This window comes from Chlorocebus sabaeus, chromosome 19 (assembly GCF_047675955.1).
Source record: "Chlorocebus sabaeus isolate Y175 chromosome 19, mChlSab1.0.hap1, whole genome shotgun sequence".
Lineage (NCBI taxonomy): Eukaryota > Metazoa > Chordata > Mammalia > Primates > Cercopithecidae > Chlorocebus > Chlorocebus sabaeus.
The window spans coordinates 28,445,900-28,460,996 of record NC_132922.1 but is presented as its reverse complement, the minus strand read 5'-3'; the positions used below and the strand labels follow the sequence as shown (position 1 = coordinate 28,460,996).

The following is a 15,097-nucleotide window of genomic DNA, read 5'->3' as shown; positions in this document are numbered from 1 at the left end:
GGTTGGGGGTAGGGGCGTCCAGGGAGGGTTTTTGTGTAAGTCTGTGTCACAGCATTGGGTGTTCGGCGAGGGGACCAAGCTGACCATCCTAGGTGAGTCTCTTCCCCCTCCTTCCCTGCTCTCCCCAAAGTATTGTGAAATTTTCTGCTGCTTTTGTTCTTTTCTGTATCTTTTGTTGACTTGTGGTGAAGCTTTCTCTCTGGAGCCTAGGTCCTGGTCAAGGATCTCACCCCTCCCTGTTCAGACCTTTGCCTCAGTGGGCCACCAAGACCCCTTCACCTCTGGCCTCAGAGGTAGGGCACTAGACTGGATGCACTACTGAAACTCATTCGTCTGTCTGCCAGGGCCAGGCTGCTTCCCTAAAACTTGCTCAGTTCTGTCCTCCCCCCGCCTGGGCTTCTGACTATCTACCGAGCTTTGTGCAAGGGAAACTGAGGCCCCATCTCATGGGGGAGAGGGAACAAGGGGCTTGAAGAAGTGACCACCTGGGAGACTTTAGAAGGACCTGAAACCCTCAAAGCCAAGATTGGGAAATGGAAAATCAGTGTCTCAGGGCCCAGTCCCCTGGACTGTGGGACTCCGGATCCAGGCTGGCAACAAGGTAGGAGGTGCTGGGGCCTCTCCAGATTTCTGTGGGCTCCTAAGGAGAGAGCCTTGAGCTGGCCTGGGACCCATGAAGCCCTGTCAGGAGGGAGGGAAAGGCTCTGGACATGAAGGAGCCAGGCAAAGGGTCACGAAAGGCCATGGCATTCTGGGAGGTGGCTGTTGGGTCTCTATGGGAGGCACCCCTAGAAGCAGGAACCACTGAGTTCACTGACAGGCAGATCCCAAGCCACAAAAACTGTAGATTGACCCTAAACACAGAGAGACTCTAACACAGACTCCACAGAAAAAGGGCCCAGGACAGACAGACAGTGGGACTTGGGTGAGCGAAGGCCCTGACTCCATTGCAGAGGCTCCAGGAGATGTGGGTACAAACAGAGCCCTTAGGTGAGAGACCCACTCTCCCCTAATCACGAGCAGCTGTGTCAGGTGAGAAAAGTTTCCACACTGAATCTGACAGGAGGCTCACAGAGCTCAGAGAACACAGCCAGAGCCGGACCACGTCAGGATGACAGGGTGAGGCAGGGCCAGGAAACTGAAGGTCCACTGTCTGTACAAAAGCCCAAGTCCTAGGAAGGTTGCCAAGCAGGCGATGGGCAGGGGTCAAGCTCAGAGGTTTTCTGACTGACCGAGTTCTTTTAGAAACATCACGTCACACCCGTCTGAGACAGTGTGGACCCCATCTGAGAGGTCCTGCACTGGCACTGGGGGGCGTGAACACTCCTCACGCACTGATGTCAGGGGCTCCCCAGGTGGACACCAGGACCCTGACCCCCTGCCCCCCATCCATTCCACAGCCCAACGCCATCCCCTTGGTCACTCTGTTCCCGCCCTCCTCTGAGGAGCTCCAAGCGAACAAGGCCACACTGGTGTGTCTCATAAATGCCTTCTACCCAGGAACCATGACAGTGGCCTGGAAGGCAGATGGCATGCCAGTCACCAAGGGCATGGAGACAACCACACCCTCCAAACAGAGCAACAAGTATGCGGCCAGCAGCTACCTAAGCCTGATGCCCGAGCAGTGAAAGTCCCACAGAAGCTACTGCTGCCAGGTCACACACGAAGGGAGCACCGTGGAGAAGACAGTGGCCCCTGCAGAATGTTCATAGGTTCCCAACCCTCACCCTACCCACAGGGGCCTGGAGTTGCAGGATCCCAGGGCAGAGGTGTTCCCTCCCACCCCAAGTCATCCAGTCCTTCTGCCAACACCCAATAAACCCTCAATAAATGTCCTCCTTGTCAATCAGAAAACATGCTCATTTTTGTTTATCCACTTTCCATCCTAAATTTGATTATCTCCAACCAAAGGTGAACAGAGTCCTTTGAACTTGTGACAATGCTGCCTGGGAGCATCCTGGTGTTTCTCTGAGGCATCCTTTTTCCATCACCCCATCCCCATAGAATGTTCCAGAATAAGGAAATAGTCTTCAGAAGGACCCAGGCATCTTCATTCTTACCCATGTCTCCGCTGTGCTTCCTGCTGCCCTGTGAGCACATCCAACTCTGGCTGCCAGGGGACACACCCTCCTTACATCCCTACGGCCCTGGGAGAACATCTCAGCTCCCTTCTTTGTTGCCCTTGGCCCTCACTGTCCAGATGCCATCCCTCTCTCAAGGTGTTTGTCCATCCCCCTCCAAGGCCATGTGGTCACCCCACCTGTATTTCCTCATCAAAGCCTAGAGCATCTCCCCTTCTCCATGGGCACACTCTGTTCCCGTCATCCCAGGGACCCTACCCTCCACCCCCACAAACCCCCCTTGTAACAATCACTGATGGGACACTTACCCCTTGGACCCTGGTCACTCACCCCGCATCCCCTTCTGGGTGTCTCCCATCCCAGGCTATCACTGGATGTCCCAGCTGTATTCAACATTCGTAGGGGACAAGGGTCAGCTCTGCTCCTCACTGACGCCACTACGAAAGTCTAATGTCCTCCTGTGCACAAGTGGTCAAATGACTGATGAGTTCAAAGTCAAGAGTCAGATTCTGGGGTTATGCCAGGAGCTTGGGTGAAGCTGATTTGTCTTCTGAAGAACTCAACATGGGATCTGAGCTATAATACACGCACACGTGCACTCACACACCATGCACACAAACATATATGTTCATGTTGGGCATCTTTCTGGAAGGATCAGGAAGGGCCCAGGTAGAAGGGGCTGCAGTCAGGCCCAGGAGCTTGGCCCATGAGCAAAGCAAATCTGGGACCTGTAGTCTCCAGGCTTTGGGACTAGGGGTCACCCCTGGATATGGGAGGGTGGGGCAGGGTTCTCTGTCCAGGCCAAGGATAAGACAGAAGATGTGGACGAAATTCTGATCAGGGATCAGCAGGCCACATCTCAGCGGTCAGGAGAGGTGCTTGCTGCAGGGTGCCAGGTGTGTGTCCCAGGTGTGAGCTCTTCAGGTGATGGACCCAGACCAGGATGCAGGTCCAGGCTGTGTATGTCCAGGCCCCGCACTGCACATGTCCATCCACTGTGGGTGCCCCCCGTGCTGGTGACACTCCTGAGCACAGGCAGTGTAGGTCACCCGTGCATATAGGGGACTGCACAGCACACACACACGGCGGTGTGTGTAAGCCGAGGGAGCTGAAGGGGACGCAGAGACCCCACACACCTAGAGCTCTTGGAGGAAACCACACTGCCAGTGAGGCCTATGACCTCCCTTGAGGAGCTCTCCTCTGGGCCATCGCAGCTCTCATCCAGCACACACAGCCCGTAGGTAGGAAGCTGTCCCCATAGGCTCAGGAGGGGGACCTGGGCAGTGACCTGTGAGCTGCTCCTTCAGGACAGCTGGGCCAAGGATGCTGGAGCTCAGGCCTTACAGTGGGGTCTGTGTCCCTGTGGTCAACGTCATTCTCCCCACAACCCCCATTCCCGATTCCAAGTCTATCCCACCATGAGCTCCAGTGCTGAGGATTGTGGGGGGCATCAAGGACCCTCCCTACCATTCCCAACTTCTCAAAGGGGTCCCAGATGCACCATGTCAGTGGTATCACCCAGCCGCTCACCTCCTCCTCCTCCCTGGCATTCCTGACACCAGCTGATCCAAGCCACCCAACTCCCCCTCAGAAATGCAATTACCTGGGAGACAATTCCACACAGACCTGTCAACCCTTCCCATGACTTGGGTAGATGAACTCCCACGCCCCCAAGGAAGTGATATTCGGGTCAGTAGAAGGTAACCCCTTCACCCCACCTGTGGCTCACCCACCCATGAGAAAAAGGGGCTGGACCCTGCATCTTGTGAGCAGCTGCAGGGTTGCAGGGGGGTTGGGTCGGGTGTATTAGGAGGGTTTGTGTGCAGGGTTATATCACAGTGTAATGTGTTCGGAAGTGGCACCAAGTTGACCGTCCTCGGTGAGTCCCCTTTTCTATTCTTTCGGGTCTAGGGTGAGATTTGGGGAGACTTTTCTCACCTTTCTGTTCTCTCTAGGGCAGGGGTCTCAATCTCTCTGGGGTCTGCCACCATTGCCTTTTTTCCTGGCTCTAAACTCCTCCAGCCTGTCCCTTCTTAGGCACTTGGTGGGGCATGATGGGAAGATCCCAGTGACCTCTTCCTGATCCCTGCTGAGACCTGAACCTGCCGGTCTCACTTACAGGGCATTCTCCCCTGGGCTCAGGGATGCTCTGCTCTCTCACACAGAGGCTCCAGGCCCCACAGACCAGCAGAGCAGGGCTCTGGCTAGGGCACCAGGGCCGTGGGACAGGGGAAGGATGCGGGAAACAGTTCAGCTTCCTAGGGTTCTGGGTCCCAATAATGGGGCTGCTTTAAAAACCAAGAAGAGACATCTCTGACTGGGGACTTGGGGAAATAAAGGTGGACAAGGATGGAGAAAGAATGTTCTGTGAGGTGGCCGCAGGGTGCTGGGTCCCTCCTCCCCCAGGACAGACAGGCTGCCACGGACAGGGTGGTTCTCAGGATATTCAGGCCAAAGTTAGAGCCTTCCCATCCTACCGAAAAGGAGAGACCCCAAAGCAGATGCTGAGGGAGGCACTCCTGGTGGGCACAGGTGACAGGGACCAGTCAGGACAGACAGATGTCTTAGCACAGCCAGATCTCCCAATAGCACAAGGAGACCCCATAGAGTAGACAGAGCACTAGGTTCAGAACAGAAAATATACCTCACATGCAAGGCCTCCATCTCCTGGATTCCCAGGGACCCGGCTCCCGGGACTGACACCCCGTCCCCACCGAGGGGTCCCTGTGGGAAAGTGGTGCAGAGACTGCAATGATGGTGCCAGGGGGACAAGTGGGGAAGAAACTCACTCATCAAAAGGGAGGAGAACCTAAAAACAGGACACAGATGCCCTCGTGAATAGACCCAGAGGAGGGACCTGGCAGGGGATGTTCAGACAGAGACGTCCCCCAAGGAAAGACGAGGGCTCAAGGCTGAACCCAACCAGTGTCAGGGAGCATAGGTGAAGTGAGAGCTGCGTGATAAGGAGGGGAGAATCTGAAGAGGAGACTGGAGCAAAAGAGGCCTGATTCTCCTCAGTCCTCAGATGCTGAGGAATTTCCCATCAGCAGATGAGGGTCCCCACCACCGCCAAGTTGACCTCAGTACAGCAAGACCCGGCCTAAGGTCCCTATCCTGGGCCTTAGTCCTTCATCCACCTGAAAACTGAGGTCAGGGGCTCCCCAGGTGGACACCAGGGCTCTGACCCCCCTCCCCCTCATACACCCCGCAGGTCAGCCCAAGGCTTCCCCCTCGGTCACTCTCTTCCCGCCCTCCTCTGAGGAGCTTCAAGCCAACAAGGCCACACTAGTGTGTCTGATCAGTGACTTCTACCCGGGAGCCGTGGAAGTGGCCTGGAAGGCAGATGGCAGCGCTGTCAACGCGGGAGTGGAGACCACCAAACCCTCCAAACAGAGCAACAACAAGTATGCGGCCAGCAGCTACCTGAGCCTGACGCCCGACCAGTGGAAGTCCCGCAAGAGCTACAGCTGCCAGGTCACGCACGAAGGCAGCACCGTGGAGAAGACAGTGGCCCCTGCAGAATGTTCATAGGTTCCCACCCCTCACCCCACCCACAGGGGCCTGGAGCTGCAGGATCCCAGGAGAGGGTTCTCTCTGCATCCCAAGCCATCCAGCCCTTCTCCCTGCACTCAAGAAACCTTCAATAAATATCTTCACTCAACCAAAAACCTTGGGTTTTGTGTTTTGTTTCTGTTTATACATTTTCTACCCTAAATTGGTCCAACCTGCAAGATGAACAAAATTATTTTAGACTTGTGAGAATGGAGTCTGGATTGTTTCTGAGAGGTAGTTCCACCATCACCTAGAAAGGCCCACAGAATATTCCAGAACACAGCCTTGAGAAGCAGGTCCCAGGATTGCCCCTCTTTCCTATACGTGTTGTGCTTGTGTGGACATGTCCACCTCCAGCGGCCTGGGGCAATCTCTCCTTGGTTCCCCATGGCCTCCAGAAGAACGAGTTCCCTCCACAGATCATCAGGTCTCCCTCCCTGGACAGTCTCCCTCTCTCAAGGAGTCCTTCCTTCTCAGGCAGGAGCAGCCTTTCCAATCCACGGGCCCTTGGTCTCTCCTACTCCTTAGGGGCCCACCCTGTTCCTGACTCCCAGGACCCTGCCCTCTACCCCCACATCTATCTCTGAAACAGGCACAGCCTGGACCCTGATCGTCTGGACCCAAGTCACACACCCCACAGGCCAGCTGGGTACCCTTGGTCCCACATGTGTCACCAGTGTCCCTGTTACATTCAAGTGCTCAGGGAAATAAGGGTCAACTCCACGCTCACCCCTAAGTAGTCAGTCCAAAACTGACCACACCTCGAATACCTAATGTCCAGTTATCTATGGATGGTCAGTGGGGCTGGGGAGGTCAAGGTCAATCAAGAGATTCCGGAGTGGTGCCAGAGATGTGCCTGTAAACCAATTGGTCTTTTTAAGAGGTGTATGTGGGATCTAAGAACCGGGCTGATTATTGTCCTGGAAGGTAGCACAGGATGGGGGGACAGGCTATGAAACAAACACACATACACACATGTTCACAAACACAAACACATATAAACATCTCATAGGCACACAAGTATTCACAAACAAACTTGCCTGCGTGCAAACACACACACACACACTCTCCTGTGCTATTGAACATTGCCACATGGGCATCCCACTGAGGCTGTGCTGGGCATCCAGAACCCTCCCAGGGGACTCGGTTCTCCAATGGGGACCAGCTCCACATTCCTTGTGGCATAAACAGGCTTCTGACTTTTTCCATGGTGACAGTCTCCAAAGGAGCTGAGCGGGGACACATGGCTTCCTCCAGGACAAACAGTAGCAGGGGACCCAGATGTGATGTGCAGACATGCCTCCTCCCTCTCCCTCTCCCTCTGGGGGTGGAGGGATCCCTAACTTCCAGTCAAGTGTGCATGCATCCATGGAGGGGCCATCCCCCTCAGCCTCCTATCGGCCAGACCTGCTTCACGACAGGGCCGCTGGACCTGGTCGCCCAAGCAGCTGCAGCGGGGAACGGGTCGGGTGTGTCAGGAGGGGTTTGTGTGTGGGGCTGTGTCACTGTGTGCTATTTTCGGAAGGGGCACCAGGCTGACCATCATCGGTAAGTTTCTCCGCTTCTCTCCTCTTTGACATCCCAAGTGAAATGTGGGCAGATTTTTCCCTTTCCTGTCTGTCTAAGGCTAAGGTGTCAGCCCGCCTGGGTGTCTGGAATCTCTGCCCCTCCTTGCCTGGGCTCCTGGGTCAGTGCTGTCACCCATCCTCTCCTGGGGTTCTGGCCTCTCTCTCCCGTGGTTCTGTCCTCCGTAGGTCCCAGTTATGGGGCCGTGTTAAACAGTGACAGGAGGCCTCTGACTGAGGACGTGGAGAGATGGGGGAGGAAATGGGAGGAGGAAAAGATAGAGGAAGAATATCCCGTGAGAAGGTGGCCCCACAGTGCTGGGTCGCACTCCCTCCCCCAAGACAGGCAGGACACCATGGACAGGGTGGTGGGTCTCAGAAAACAGGCCCTAAACATGGACCCTTACCAATTCCTCCACTGGAGGAAGACCCCAAAGCAGATGCCCAGGACAAGGACTCCTGGTAGGGACAGTGACTGGGACAGATGCCTGCTTGTCAGGGAAAACCCACTGGAGACTCAGATCCCCCATATAACTTCTCACGACATGGAGACTCTTTCGAACATACACAGTTCCGCATTCAACTCAGGGAGTAAAAAAAAAAAAAAAAATGCCTCAAATGGAAACCTTTGATCTACTGGAATCCATCCTTCGTGACTGACACCCTCTCTCGCCAGGCAGACCAGATGGGTCTCTGCAGGGAGGTGGGGTGGGGGCTGCAATGATGGCACCAGGGGGATGTGGGGGGAAGAAACCCACTCCCATGAGAGAGAAGAGTCAGAATACAGGACAAACAGCTGCCCTGTATGAAGAGACGAGAACAAGGGGAACTGATAGGAAGCGCTGAGACAGACACCCCCAACACAGACAGATACCCAGGGTGAGATGTGGTCCCGGACTCCATCCCATCCAGTGTGGAGCGAGCACAGGTAGGGGTCTGTAGGCGATGGAACATACGAAAAACAGATCCAAGAGGGGGTCTGTGACTCCCCAAGAGTGGGGGGCACTGAAGAGCCTCCCATCTGAGAGGGAGTGTCTCCATTCACCGCTGACCTGACCTCAGTCCAGCAAGAGTCCGGCCTGAGGTCCCTGCCCTGGGCCTTAGTCCCATGCCCACTTCAAGACTGAGGTCAGGGGTTCCCCAGGTGGACACCAGGACTCTGACACCCCTCCCCCTCATCCACCCCGCAGGTCAGCCCAAGGCTTCCCCCTCGGTCACTCTCTTCCCACCCTCCTCTGAGGAGCTTCAAGCCAACAAGGCCACACTAGTGTGTCTGATCAATGACTTCTACCCGGGAGCCGTGGAAGTGGCCTGGAAGGCAGATGGCGGCACCGTCAACACGGGAGTGGAGACCAGCACACCCTCCAAACAGAGCAACAACAAGTACGAGGCCAGTAGCTACCTGAGCCTGACGTCCGACCAGTGGAGGTCCCACAACAGCTACAGCTGCCAGGTCACGCACGAAGGGAGCACCGTGGAGAAGACAGTGGCCCGTGCAGAATGCTCTTAGGCCCCTGACCCTTACCCCAGCCACAGGGGCCTGGAGCTGCAGGATCCCAGGGGAGGGGTCTCTCTCCCCATCCCAAGTCATCCATCCCTTCTCAATAAATAGCCTCATTGTCAACCAGAAATCTTGCTCCTTCTTTTCTTTTTTTATCTCACATATAATTTGAGGTTTCCCCTGCGTTCTCAGTGTTGGGTGGGGGAATCCTGGCACCCAGTGGGAAAGTAGCCCTGAGGGAGAGTCTCATAGCCTCCCAGGGTGTCTCCTGATGAAATAGGCCAGGATAGGAGAAATCTGATCACTGAACACCAGTCCCTCTGCCCTTTCACTCCTCCCCCTTCTCCTCAAAGCACAGCCCCCCTCTCCCTGCCTCCTTCTTGGAAGAAGTTGTCTCTGGCTGGACCTCCAGTTATATACTCTTATCTCTACCCTAACAGAGATCCTTCACCCACCATCTCTTTTCCCAGCCTGAAAACCCTGCTCCAGGCCTGGAGCCTCTTTGCCCCTGGCCCTCACCCCTGGAATGGCCCTCTTCCCTCTGTGCCCAGCTCAGCTCCCACCCACCCTCGCCCCCTCCCTTTCATCCCTGTGAGCCAAACTGTCCAGGACACTCCAGCACCACTGACTTCTCAAGCTCTTAAATGAGGGATCCACCTCATTTCCGCACCTGATAGCAGGTTCAGACATTTAAGAGGAATTGGAGGAAGCCAGGAAGGAAACTTACACAAAAGGCCTACAGGAGGCTCAGGACACTTGCAAAAGACAGGCTCTGAACTCCCTAGGAACTAGTGCAAGGAGGGTAATACGCACTTCATCATTTCTGTAAGTTTAAACAAACCCTTTGCTGAAGGCAAGGTGGTGCTCTCAATGCTAAGGCCAGGGATCTCTTCACAACTAAAAGTGGGAACATGTTCTCTCCAAGGCCTCACAGCAGTAATGGGATTTGAACCTTGAGGCATGCACAGGTAACTGTCTGGCAGCCCTAAGACACGGTGATTCTCTCAAGTGCATGAACATTAAAGTCACTGGCCATCTTTGGGAACATCATTTTTGGGAACACTTCTCCATGGGATCCCGGGCCTTCACTGAAAACCAGGTCCCTCTTCAGGACTGTCTCTGCGAGTTTCCCTGAGTCTGGGGCTCCAGTTGCTCTGAGAGGAAGGTGTCGGTGGATAGAACACAACCCAGCTCCACCCAGCCCTCCCTGCATGGTCCCTCCTCTGTAGAGTGGGGGCACCTGCAGGGATCAGGCCTGGGTCACCATGGGTGAGGCCTGGGAGGGGGACCCTCGTGGCATCCTGGGGAGTCTCTCCCACGGCTCCTGTTTGACTTTCCTCTGGCTGTTATCACAAATGACCTCTAAATTAGTGCTTAAAACATCACACATTGATTCTCTCCTAGGTCTGGAAGTCAGAAGTCCAAAATGAGTCCTCGATAGCTAAAATCAGGGTCCCCGCAGGGCAGGCTCCTTCTGGGGACTCTGGGGAGAATTCGTTTCCAGGACTTTTCCAGGTTCTAGAGGACAAACTCAGCTCCTGGCTCTTTCCTCCAGCTTCAGAGCCAGAGCTCAGCATCTTCAAATCTGTCTCCTGCTCTTCTCTACCTCCCTACCTTCCTCTCTCTCTCTCTTCCTTCCTCTCTCTCTCCCCCTCCATCCCGTCTCTCACTCTGACCCTCCTGCCTCCCTCTTTCTTTTATAAAGACCCCAGCTTGGACCCACCTGGATAACCCAGAATCATTTCCCACCTCAGACTCCTTAACGCCATCACATCTGCCAGGTCCCTGTGGTCACACAACATGACACATAGACAGGTCCAGGACTGGGACGTGACTGTTCCCAGGGGGCCTAATTCAGACGACCACAGCTCCTTTCCCGAGTTCCTCTTCCTTTATCTGTGCCCTGCCCAGTCCAGGCTGAGTGACTCCTGGACGCCGTCCCAGTCCAGCCCCAGCCCTTCCTGTCCCTGGTCTCTTGTGGCCCCTTCTCCTCTTAGGGTTCCAGGAAGACACTGGGAGTTTAGCCACAGCTCTAGGGCACTGTCTTCCAGCAGGCCCCCTGGGGCTAAATGCTCTCCAAGACAAGCCACCCTTGGAGGAAGATTCTATTGTGATCCTCACCCGAGGATGGTGACACCACAGCCCAGAGAGCCTCAGTGACCTTCCACAGACCACAGCAGGTACTCAAACCTGGCCTGCCCAACTCCAGACCTCAGGCCACCTGGCCACGCCTACCCACTTCATCCTACTGCCCTGGATGCAGGCCTCCCTGTCTTTCTCCATGTGTAGGAAAGGCTCCCAGGATATTCCAGGGCTCCAGGTTCTGATGAGAGTGCGGGAGGGGACCAAATACGCAGCCTCAGGGCCTGGGTTCACCCCTGCAGATGGCAAATCCCATCCACCCGTGGGAGTTCACCAGTTCCTTCTTAGAAGACACCAGCCTGTAGCTACCTTGGCCCAGGAAAGTCAGGAGCCAGGCCCACCACACAATAGCCATGGCACATATCACCTGATATATGAGATGCAAAGTGTAGGGTGGACGGGCCAGGGATGAGTGCCCCCAACTCTGCCTTCCTCCCCACAGGCCCACCCACAGGGCTGAGCAGGGTGGCCCTAGACCCAGCCATCTTCAATCTGCTCATCCACTGGCATCCCCACCACCGTCCCCTCAACATGCACAGGACGCCCGCCAGCCACCCAGGCCAGTTCCTGAGGTGAAGCAAGTGACGGGGGTACTTGTTCCTGCCCAGCCCAGAGTTTAGACTGCAGATGAGACCCCCTTGAAGAAAACAAGGGGCAGCGGATACTGAGGATTCCATGTGGTCAGCAGAGGTGGCCTGGTGGCAGCAACAACCTCAAATAGGCCCAGGATCTGGACCAAGGCCTGGAGGACAGAGAGAGGATGGGTGTGTTAGAGGTGAGTGGGAACAAAGATATAGGACTGACCACAGCACCCCTTCTTCCCACAGGGCCACAGCAGTGCACAAGGGCCCTAATGGAAGCACCCTGAAGGCTCACCTCAAAGACCCTGTACTCAGTCCCCCATGTCACCTGGCCTGCCACCCTACTTAACACCCAGGAAGTCCTTGGAGTCTGTGCCACATGGGTGGGCTTCCTCCCTGGAGAGCTCAGAGCCCACTGGACCCAGGCCCCCATCCCGGGACCCGGGATTCAAGTGACAGAGGTATTGGGCCAACAACGGATGGAAGGGGAGAGGGGCCTTGGGTTGGAGTAGCCAGATTCTTCATGCCCCTTCTTCTTCCTCTGGATCAAACATCATGGTCAGGGTACTTGGGGGAGGGGCCAGGAGAGAATCCCCTCTTCCTAGAGACCCCATCCCATTCCTGGTTCTGGATCCAGGGTTTTCGGTGTCCCCCACCTCCAGGACAGTCAGTCCCTGGCAGGTGGCTCCCCAAGCCCAATCCCCTCCATTCCTGGTCCCAGTGGCTCCCTCAAGATCCAAAAATTCCTGACAACATCTTCAGTCAGGGACTGCTCTCCCAAAGGAGGAGCACATGGGGCTCTGGGTCTGGGGCCCCAGCACGGAGCACAGTAGGTGTTCGAGGGGGCTGTTGAGTGGTGGCATGTGAGACTCTTTGTAGAACCCCAGATTCAGGTTCGTGTGCCCGATATGCAGCTGAGGTCCAGCACTGAGACGTAAGTGCTTAAGGATAGACAAAGATTTATTTGATTTAGCCAAAGTAAGAAGGCAGGAGAGAAAATCCCTCAACTCCATGTTAGCGAAAGGATGAAGCAGGGAGTTTTTATGTGGCTAAGAAGTGAGGGAGGTGGCATTTCAAGGGAAAAGTCTGTGTTTCTTCAGTCTCAGGTAACACCTTAAGCAACCAGATTTGTGGGCAACAGGGGCTGGTCTCTATGTCCTTAAAGACATTCACTCCTACAAAATACTTTTGTGACTCTGAAGTTATGTCCTCCTCCTCCTTCTTGACAAAGAAACAGGACATCCGCAGCTTATGATCATATTGTGTGAACAAGGGATGCTGGGCAAAAAGCAAGCAGTTAACGTGTACAAGCAGGCAAGGGCCAAATCAGAATTTTCTTTATTTCAGTCACAAAAATGCTGGGTACTGAAATCTCAACACACCTGGTGTCACTCCCAGAGCACAGGCTAGGACAACACACACCTGTCCCTGGAGAACTCCGGGCCAGTTCCCTCTTCTCCCACTGCTGACCCCCTCTTAGTTCACTTCCGCTCCTCCCTTCCCCGACCGGAGAACCTCCAAGGGTTTCCATTTCCTCCAGGATAGCACATGCTGCCCTGTAAGGAGTCGCTAAAGTCAAGAGCAAGGAGGCAGGGGGCTTTCGAGCAAGAGGAGACCTGATTTCAGAGACCCTCAGTCCCCAAGACAGACGCATGCCCTTCAAGGGAGCGGCAGCCCCAGGCTGTCAGGATGGGAGCACGTGGTCCTCTTCAACCCACCTCCTGAACCTCCTCTGCTCCTCGCACCCATTTCCCTGTGGTCCCTATTTCCCTGTGGCCCCCATTTCCCTATGGTCACTGTAATCGGACCCCACTCCAGCCCCTTTCCCCAGTGACTCTTGGAGCTGGGGTTGATGCTGGGGCTGGAGCAGTGACCAGCCCGTGGTGACCCTGGCCCCATCCAGGTACCAGGCCACTGGCAACCAATCAACTATGGTTTCCTGAGCACCCATATGTACCCAGCCTGGGCTTGGGACCCAGACCTAGTCCTGCCTGGCCCACTGCAGCAGTAACGGTGGGGTCTTCCTGGAGAGAACCTGCTCCACAGTCTCTCTGCCCCACCATCTCACTATGAAGGGCCAGGGACCCTCCTGATGATCACCTTAGGGCAAGCACAGATGTAATCCAGGAAGTAATAAAATATGGATGCTGCCTTCCCTCTGGCTGCCACCTCCCTCTCTCCTGCCTTTCACAAGTGGTAATCAAGGGCTGCTGGGCTCCACAGTCCCCTCCTTCCTGCCTCAAGCCCAGCGCTCTCACTGCCACCCCATCACAGCCCCATTGGCCTACAAGCGGCTCAATCCAAGAGTCCCCTCACTGTCCTCCTCCTGCTGACCTCTGGATGGACTTGGCAACTCATGTCGCTCTTGTCATCTTGAAGTCCCTCACCCACCCACCCCCCTAGGTCCTCTCCTGTATGGTCCCTTCACCCTTTGTTCTGCTTCTGCCCTGTCAGGGCCACCGGGAGCTAGCACACTTGGTGACTCTTTCTTTCACTGTGTGACTCATGAACTGCCGGAATGTAAAAGGGTTCCTTGCTCCTTCCCCGGCCCCGGCCCCAGCCCTCAGCCCTGTGGTGCCTCAGGCTTGATGGCTGCCCAGGATTGCTGATCACTCTCTCCTGGTGCTGCCCTGCCCAGCACAGCTCTGGGGCACCATGGGAGCCTGAAGGCAGGGGCTGCACCCCTCACATCCTCCAATGTTCAGACAGGTGCTGGGCTGGGTATCACTGAGCCCCTCGATGGCCACTGCTCAACAGTGGAACTACTCCCAGCTCTGCTGAAGATGCTACCTCACCTGCCACCTGGCCCAAGGCCATTTCCAGGGAAACCCTGTACTGGTGTCTGTCGTCTCCATGTTGTGGGATCCCAGACCACCCCAGGAGTCCCATGTCCATGCCCCATACATCTTACAAATGAGGAGACAGAGGTTCGGAGACCAGCAGCCTGCCCAGGTCCCACAGCTGCTCGGGCTGCACAGATGGTGGGCACTGGGACTCTGATCCAAGATCAACCCAGAGTCACCCCCTTCCCTAAGGCATGCAGAGGAGACTGAGCCTGCCCAGGTCCTGCAGGCGTTCAGGGAAGCACAGTGGGTGCCCAGGCTCCTGACCTGAGGCCACCCTTCCCTCCTGAGGCCACCCTTCCCTCCTGAGGCCGTGCCTGGGCAAGGCCAAGAGATGGTGCTGAGTGCATGAACTCCCTTGTGGCTCTGTGGGGTGGGATGACCTGGGCTCCTCAGGCTCTGTTGACTCAGTGGGTGGAGGAGGCAGGCAGGAGAGGAGTCACGGGGGTGTCCTCTGAGTCTACAAAGCAGAGCGAGGACAGGTGTTTGTGTAACCGATTCACAGATGAGAGAACTCAGGCTCCAATGGGAGGGGTAATGACCCACCTAGGGTCACACAGTAAGTTACTGGTTGACCCACACCCAGCCTCTATTCATGACTCCTCAGCCCTAAGAGCTTTTCATTCATTCATCCATCCATTCATTTATTCACTGACTCATTCATTCATTCAACAAACTCAGCTGTGGGCCAGAGGCTGGTGCAGGACCACCTGCCCTGGAGAAGCTCACGAGCTTGGGGAACGACATGGAGATACCACTGCCCCACCCTGTCAAGTCTCCAAGGTTGGCACTCTGCCCAGGGAGTGTCTGGGGCAGCAGGAGCATCTCCCCA

At 55.7% G+C, this 15,097-nt stretch overlaps 2 gene segments (V, D, J or C); both read left to right on the top strand.

Annotated features, from left to right (window-relative positions):
• LOC119618181 (immunoglobulin lambda-1 light chain-like) overlaps nucleotides 1–5,749 on the top strand; it is a 384,505-nt gene extending 378,756 nt beyond the window's left edge. Inside the window, 2 exon segments of the V gene segment in view lie at nucleotides 3,926–3,960; nucleotides 5,293–5,749. Of these exon segments, the coding sequence occupies nucleotides 3,926–3,960; nucleotides 5,293–5,612 (355 nt within the window).
• A 227-nt stretch (nucleotides 5,750–5,976) lies between these two features.
• Nucleotides 5,977–9,226, top strand: LOC119622545 (immunoglobulin lambda constant 6-like). The segment is given in 3 exon segments: nucleotides 5,977–6,060; nucleotides 7,055–7,181; nucleotides 8,389–9,226. Coding segments are annotated over 3 exon segments (531 nt in total).
• Nucleotides 9,227–15,097: the final 5,871 nt, after the last annotated feature.